At 35.9% G+C, this 8526-nt stretch overlaps 1 protein-coding gene across 1 annotated transcript; it reads right to left on the bottom strand.

Moving 5' to 3' along the window:
* Positions 1-5907: 5907 nt before the first annotated feature.
* On the bottom strand, positions 5908-8329 carry LOC128678670 (alpha-(1,3)-fucosyltransferase C-like). The gene is made up of 2 exons (XM_053760383.1): positions 7384-8329; positions 5908-6940 (listed from the first exon to the last, which is right to left on the bottom strand). The coding sequence occupies exons 1-2, from the start codon at positions 8307-8309 to the stop codon at positions 6559-6561; spliced, it is 1308 nt and encodes a 435-aa protein (XP_053616358.1). The 5' UTR covers positions 8310-8329; the 3' UTR covers positions 5908-6558.
* Positions 8330-8526: the final 197 nt, after the last annotated feature.

Here is an 8526-nt window from a genome sequence, read left to right as displayed (position 1 = left end):
GTGACTCTATTTTTTTCCTACAAAAAACACTTCGTACACAGGTATTGTGCAAACAATCATCAAAGGATTTGTAGTAAGTAAATATGCAACTTTACGTTTAATTATATACCAAAAACGTCTAAATCCGTGACGTAACAAGGCGTTGTGTCATATTAACGCAGTACATCTCTATTATTACCGGTCAGCACGTCTATTTGCGCTGACATACCAAGACGTTGTGTCATTTCTTAACTGTTCTTTTGATCAATTTTGGATACATCTCGACACAACGTCTGTTTACGTGTCACGTACTAAGACGTACTGTCAAATCCACAATATGAGCAGCAATGCTATACGACAGTACGCCTATTTACGGTCACGTACCCAGGCGTTGTGTCAGAATTTTACAGCATGCATGTAAAACCACATGACAGTACGCCTATTTACGTGTCACGTACCCAGGCGTTGTGTCAGAATTTTACAGCATGCATGTAAAACCACATGACAGTACGCCTATTTACGGTCACGTACCCAGGCGTTGTGTCAGAATTTTACAGCATGCATGTAAAACCACATGACAGTACGCCTATTTACGGTGACGTACCCAGGCGTTGTGTCAGAATTTTACAGCATGCATGTAAAACCACATGACAGTACGCCTATTTACGTGTCACGTACCTAGGCGTAGTGTCACATTAAGGTAGAGTCTGATGTAGTTATAATGGCAGTACGCCTACGTACAGAGACGTACTGCCATGTCAGCAGTTATAGTATCTTTAAATATGTGACACTACATTTATAGACGTGGTTTGAATTTGTATGAAAAAAAATAGTGCCACATTTGGTACTTGATCTAGTGAATAGTGTCCTTGAAAGTGTTAACTCTCCCATCGTTGTACATTTATGAAACTGTTATTTTTGTAAAAAAGAATATTAGTTTATTTCACCGTGTAGAGAGTCAACGTCGCTTAGACAAGCTACTCCTAGTACCTACAAATACTACATTCCTACACAAGAGTGTATATGCAATGGCGCCAAAGTTGTACAACAAATTGCCTAAAAATATACGAAATGCTAATAACTTTAATACTTATAAGAGAGAATTGTTTAAGTTTCTTATTGACAAAGCATACTATTCGGTCAATGAATACATTAATGATAAATTAGACTAATAAATTGATTTATTTCCATTTGATATAATAGACTGTAGCTTGTTACTGCATGATAGTATTGTATTTATAATGTAATAAATGTAATAAATTTTGTATGCCTTATGGCGGAACATAGAGAAACCCGTTCTTGTATACCATCTACATATATATAATGTACTACCTACCTATGTTCACAAAATAAATGAATTTGAATTTGAATTTGAATTTGAATCTTGATGTAAATGTCAAAATTAAGATTAGATTAGCAATGTCAATACAGTTTACAATATACGGGTTTACCTACGTGTGACGAAACAATTATATTTAGATCATAGATTTCTAAATATAATTGTTTCGTCACACGTAGGTAACCCACGTATATATTGTAAACTGTATTTACTTACATTATGCACAGGCTATCTGAAAAACAGAAATTAATCTCTACATATTTAACCAGCAATACAGCATACGGAGAGACACAATCGGTTTAATAGCTAGTGTGTGCAACTAACACGTAAAATATGTGAGTCACCAATGTTTATAGCCGGGTTTATCGTAAAGACTGCAATTTGGACACCCGAAACTAGATCCCAGGTGCGTAATAGTTCGACGCGTACTATTAGCGCCGATTCCGTGTCTCCTACTACTGATTTCAATTTCGAATCTTGAAATTCAAGCCTCAACAATTATGCCTATGAATTCTCTCTCGTCTCCGCGTGTTCCCGGTTCTAAGAAGAATTCTTCCGTATTCTTTTTAACGACAACATCCTGTGTGTGTTTGTTTGTTCTTCTTTCACACTTGTCAGTGTGTAGATAGCTGATACATATGGGTCGTTACGCGTTTTTCGGATAACACAACAAAACGTAGCCGACTTTCTCACAGCGTTGTCTAAAACTTCTATTTTAAAACCAATTCAAGGTCAACATAACGAAACAAAACGAAACAAATTGTGCAAATAACACAATTATCTAAATCAGTCTTATTACAATATCATAAGATAGACTATCGCATAACCGCATAGCGCCAAAAGTTAACATCGTAACTCATTAGACACCCATCTCTTTTAGCTGAGAGCTGAAGAGTGAGATAAGCTATCGGCGTCATAGGGAATCAAAGAGAATTTATAAGAAAATGAGAATTCATCTCGATGTTTTTTAGTTAAACACTTTCTCTTTTTTTATCTATCGAGTTATGTTAGTAGGTGACGCCGGTGCATCAGGTGCGTGGTGGTTGGGTTAGTGCATCGCCTGCATATATTGCAGTGTCGCATTCCAAACCAATTGCACTGCAATACGTACTTCTCTCACTTATTTATATTGTTATTTATGTTATTTAACATACATAACAATATATGAACAACATTGAAATAGTGAGAACATTGTGTTTGTCAGTGTCGGACATTCTATTATGAAATATTTTTTAGGTTTATTCAGAAACTTGTTTTTTGTAAGCAATTTTTGGACGTTTAAGGGAATCTTTCGCTTCATTACGTATTGATGAAGAAGAAGAGAAAATTCACATTTGCTCCAATCGCCGCCATCTTATCATGTGATCTGATCACTTCCTTATAATTTAAATGGTTTTATTAATACACGTGACACTGCTTTTTAACTAATTTTGAAAATAATGAGACATGAAACATTTTCCTTTTAAGTTTTTCATTTAAGAAGGCCTCTCACTAGCGCCACCATCGCATATTTTTATCGATTTCGAAAGTTTCTTTTTTTGTATAGAAACGTATACGATATTTTTTATATTCTTGTATAGAAACGTTCGAAATCGAGCGATCGGTAGGCGTCCATCTTAATTTGTACAGTAACAGCATAATTAAACTACTACCAAGTTGAAACTTTTTTTTTTGTTTTCGCCAATAAGTAAAATATTTGTTAAAAAAGTGATGGTGGTAATGCAGATTGGCTCAGTCTTAAGTTACGTTGAAATTACAAATTGAATTGTGTGTGTATTCCCAAAGATGTTTGACACCAGCCAAGTTGCCGCAGTAAAATCACAGGTGAATCTTAAAAAAATAGGTAATATAATTTTTTACATGGTGCCTTCGCGGTAAGAGAGAGAAAACTTATTAAATATTAATTTAAAAATAGTTATACAGATTTTAACCTACGACTCAAGGGTAGCATTCTATAAGATCTACGGACACATAATTTCTGACACTTCTCCTCATTCACACCAGAAAATGCAAATTTTGTCTTCCACCAAGTGTCTGACCACGCATAATTCAGCTCAGTGGCGCCCTCTACAAGCTTCTCGAATATTCATCAGCTGATTACGTGTCAACTTGACATGTACTGTCAACCGCTTGTCAGGTTACGTCATATTGGCCTCTATGCTGAGACAATGCGAATATACTGCGATGGGTGGATCGTACATAATATGCTTGATGTGTAAATTTCCTTGTCATATAAAAGGATTTAAGCGTTTAAGACAAAGTCTATTATATTACCTCGCTTGTAAATAAATAAATAATAAATATACATATATACACAAGTAAGTTCGAGACTTGTGTTTATATCCCACAACACAAGTCTCGAGTTAAAATTTTTGTAATATATACATATATAGATGAACACCCAAGACCCAGGTTAATCTGAAAAAGGTCATATTTCATCTCTACCTGACCGGAGATCGAATCCGGGACCTCCAGTGTAGAAGTCCGGCATGATGTCCGGCTATAGAGATCGTCAAAAATAAATAAATATTATACAGATTATTTTTACATTCCTATCCCTTGCGAGGTAAACAGAGTCAAGCGGCGTGAGAGCTGGAGTGAACTTATTGGTGGAATAGAAAAATAAACCTTACATGAGTTCTGAAAACATATTCAAGGAGAGTAAAATCAAGTCGCCTCTCGCAAACAATCGGAAAGCTCTTAGTCTATAAATAAAAAATATATCAAAGGAATTAATTCCCTTGAAAACTCGCTATTGCCTTTAAAATCAGGCGGGTACAAACAAACTGACGTCAGAGATTAGCATAGTGAAGTATCAAGTAGGGTCAGCACACAGAATTCTAAAAAGTGATATAGAATTGGCATCTGAAGTCACTTTCTCTCTCTCTCTCATATCTGAGTGTTGTCCCGACTACTACAGCCCAGGGTTTTTCTTTTTCTTTTCCAATTCGCATGGTCTTCAACCGCCTTAGGTGTCAAACAATTTTGGCAGTCTTATCATATCTTGACGATATCAAGCCAGCAACTTATTGGCTTTGTCCCATCTCCAGGGCCACGTAGACATGGCATGCGAAAATGAAAATTTGACAATCTTTGTCGAAAAAAAAAAAACAATCTATAAGATCTTGTCTAAGTTTATGTATCGACAAAGATTGTTTATTTAGGGGCTGTAGATGACAGAATTTGTTTTGTAGAAAAGATGCATCGCGCAGGCGCGAGCTCGTCGTCACAGCGCATGCGCGTAGACGGTAGCAAGACATCTATGAGCAAACTTCAAATTGGTCATACCAAACAATATTTAAGATACAAAGTAAAACTACAGATATATTCCTCATTGTCAGAACTCCGTGACCCACTGCTGGGTATTGGCCTCCTTCCTGTCTTCGCCAACTTCTGTCCTGGTCATGGGCCATCGTTATGCAGTTGTTCTCAGCAACAACCAGCCACCTGCCTCCTTGTGAATGCTATTGCTCCCTGACAGCCGACAAGACTAATTCCCTAAGTCATTTTTCATTCCCTGATTTCCTCAGTCATTAATTCAGAACTCAGATCATCAACTCACGTTTTCACGAAAATTTTAAATTGTATAGATTTTCTCAAACTGGCATATCGTCCCACAGTTAACAATAGATTCTATTTCTTCCTATTGCTACTAATAACTAAACTCATCGTCAGAAGCGTGTGTCCCTTCTAACCTGAATTATTCCGACTTCTGTGGGTCAGACAAAGCCTGCTGAATATTCGAGTAGGCGATCTCTACGATATGCTAACCAACTCGTCAAGTGACCTACCTGAAGGAAATTAATTTTTAAATTTCGCCTTCATTTTGTCTCATTCGTTGTCTTTTTAAAAACAAATAGTATTATGGTACTATGTTTGTAAATAATTTGTAGTTTTAGTTTTATAGGAATTAAAACATGTATAAAATTGCACATAACACTTTTTTTTGTTCAAGCAAAGACTTGTCCATGTCATATTTTCTTTAAAAAATACAAAAGCTTACTAAATGTCAATCTTATCACGGAAAGTGAAGAAAATTAACAAAGATTAACCTTTTGCAGCTGACATTTTAGAAGGAAAATTAGCTGTATAGATGTTAATACTATGGGTAGTAGATATTTTGTTATTATATGATGCCTGCGCTATTAAAACTTTTTTTTGTTGTTATGTTTTATTTTGGTATTCGCAGAACACCAGCGTCCAGGAACACATGTCTTGACAGCTGATAGACAACAAGAGCATCCCCAAAGAAGGTTGACCTAAGCCTAGCCAAATCATTGGCTTCGGGGCATCACAGCTTTGAATTTAACCGGGAACTCGCGAGGTAGATCCTTTTTCATGCAAACGTTGGAAATGTCTATTAAAATTTGCAATTTTTGATTGTATTACGTACCTACGTACGTACCAAATGTTTTTTCTTTTTTAAAAAAACTTCGTTTAGTATTAATAACAGACAATTGCACGTCAAGGTTCAGTAATAAATAATTTGGAATAATTTTAAATAGCTTGACGTGCTATTGACTGTACAAATGTTAAATAATGGAGTTACGAATAAAACTATTTGTAGTCGAAGTTGGATTAACATTTTTAATTACAGTATTTTTTTTCTTTTTTGTTTTTTTCTATAACATAATGTTTAGTACAAAAATATAAAAAAACTAAGTAAATAAATCATAACACGGTAAAATGGACGGTCATAAAGTTGGTTTTACAAGAAAGGACCCGCCTTCCGAAATTCTTAATTAAAAAAGATCATTTTCGATCAATTAAGCAGCATTTGCACAAAAAAGAATACGAAATCGGTTCAGCCGCTTGAAAGTTTCAATGACACATACAGACAGATCATACTTATTCACAGTGAGACAGGGCCACATAGAGATAGCCATATAGCGCGTGTGGTCGGTGAAATGATTAAAATCATTTAATTTTCAGTCTTTCGTGGTGACTGAAAAAAATATTATTCGATTCTCGCACCATTTTTTAACAGTCGTATAAACGTAACATGACATTTCTATTAAACTTAGACTCCAATTTTATTTTATGTAGGCAAATGTTGAATGCAATAACGACATTCTTAAGGATGTATGTTGAACACACGTTCCACATTCCAAGTGCTTTATATATTTTATAACATAACACAATGTATTAAAAATAAAAATGAATGATTTACATTTTGTCCACACGCAGCCAGATCGATGTATGTCCCATGGTCAAGAGTTAAAAATACACACGTTTGCAATCTATTTCGTCTCCACTATCGGATAGAGGGGTCTCTCTAAGTACCTTTGCTTGACATGTTTCCTAGTACTATTAATATAAGACACAAAATACCTTGCATCTTTTGCCCCCCTCGGGAGACACCTCGCGGACAACTGTCCTGAGTACCACCAATGTCTAAAATGCTCGTAACCACTATTGGCATTCATTTTGTCATCATCATTCAGCATTTGGCACAGCTCACAGATACCGTACCCGGCCGGAGTCTTCCCAATGGTGTAGAAGTTCTTCCAACGGAAGTATTTGAGGTAGATTTCTGGGTTCTTGATAGCGTAGTTGATGAACGCGGCAAGTTTTTCTACTGACATGAAACGGGCGTTCACGTAGGAGCCGAAAGGAAGGAATCTGAAAAATACAATTATTATCAAATATTTCAAAAAGTTTCAATATTGTTCTTTTATTTATTTACCAAATAGTTCAACAATATTATCATTTCGAACATAACAAATTAGGTATTACAACTCTGGATATTATGTGCATGAAACTTGTAGTGCACATAAATATCCACACAAATATTTAAAACAATAAACTAAAAAAAATGCCATCCAGGCTTCCTGGAAGGCTTTTTCAATTTATTTTTTCCATTTAATTTACAATGTGGCAAAATTTTTAATTTAAAAGGGTGTTATTTATTATTTAACTCGTTTTTACACTATTCCAATCAAAGTACCTATTAAAATACCTATTTCTACCTTAACCATCACAAATTTCTTAAATTTCTAACACATACCTATCTACGGTGAAGTTGGAGTACCGAAGGTAGATTGAATAATATTTTTTTCACTCACTGTGTGTAATCCGCTCCTCCGATGACAATGGGCACTGTATTGTGCTGATAAGCCTTCAGCACTTCCTCGGTCACATAGTCTTCTTCAACACTATCCTCGTAAGCGAGATAGAAATAATAATCTTTCTCTATCGCCTTCATACAATCTTCCTTAGGACAAGCTCTACGGTGTCCATAAATATCCATTTTCAGAGAGAATTCTTTTAAAGCGTTCTGCAGTTCCGTCGCGAATATCTTTCTTGGTACTCTAGTGATTTCTTTATTAATGATCCAAGCTACTGCTTTCGTTTTATTTGCTATGATTGCGGGGTCACTATAATTTGTATTTACCATGAGCGGGTTCCACAAAACATTAGGGTTAGGAGCCACAACTTTACCGTTAAAATCTTTCACTTCAATGTATGGAGCGACGATATCCGAATACAGCTTAAAAGTCCACGTCCAATTAAAATAGTTATCAGCGTGGATCGCACAAATAGGAGCAGTGTCTGATGCTATCGTGCTATAAAACACATATTTCTGTCTTGAGGTCCTTTTCTGCGGAAATTTTGACTGGTTCCAGCTATGTAGGACATTGATATCGAATATTATCGCGTCGAAATTCGTGTATTCACCTCCGAGGTACTCCTTAATGGTTGTCAAGAAGCAGTTTGTTTGTGGGCAGTTGCGTTTCATGAATTCTTTCTGTCCGTCTTCGAACGTTGTCAATAGCACGCCAGGGTCAGTCCAAATGAGAATATATTTTAATTCGCCTCCATGTCTATAATTGTGGTATGGTAATCCTTGGTAATCTTCTTGGACGTCGTACACGGTCGTGTAAGCCGTATGGAAGGTGTAGAACGCAAGGATCGCATACATAACGAATCCTGTGACGCTGATAATGAAGAATAATTTAGCGAAAGTGTCAGTTCTCATGGCGTAGGTCATTGTTCAAGAGCAAAAGTCTAATGAAAAGAACATGGCGGCTGACCGAGAGGTAATCTCGAGAATGTATTATTGTGTTGCGAACAAACAGGAAATTCTTGACATTAAAAATAAACAGAGTGGGCAACGCGTGTCTTGTAGCAATCTCTCTGCTGTCATATAATTCTTGATTGTACACATTAGGTATGTGTACAATCAAGAATTATTTGTGATTGAACAT

Source organism: Plodia interpunctella, chromosome 20 (assembly GCF_027563975.2).
Source record: "Plodia interpunctella isolate USDA-ARS_2022_Savannah chromosome 20, ilPloInte3.2, whole genome shotgun sequence".
NCBI lineage: Eukaryota > Metazoa > Arthropoda > Insecta > Lepidoptera > Pyralidae > Plodia > Plodia interpunctella.
This window is presented reverse-complemented; position numbering and strand designations above follow the sequence as displayed.

Coding starts and splice junctions, on each gene's coding strand:
- LOC128678670 (XM_053760383.1), bottom strand. CDS start 8,309: ATGACCTACGCCATGAGAACTGACACTTTCGCTAAATTATTCTTCATT. Junction 6,941..7,383: donor GGAGGAGCGGATTACACACA/GTGAGTGAAAAA, acceptor TGTATTTTTCAG/ATTCCTTCCTTTCGGCTCCT.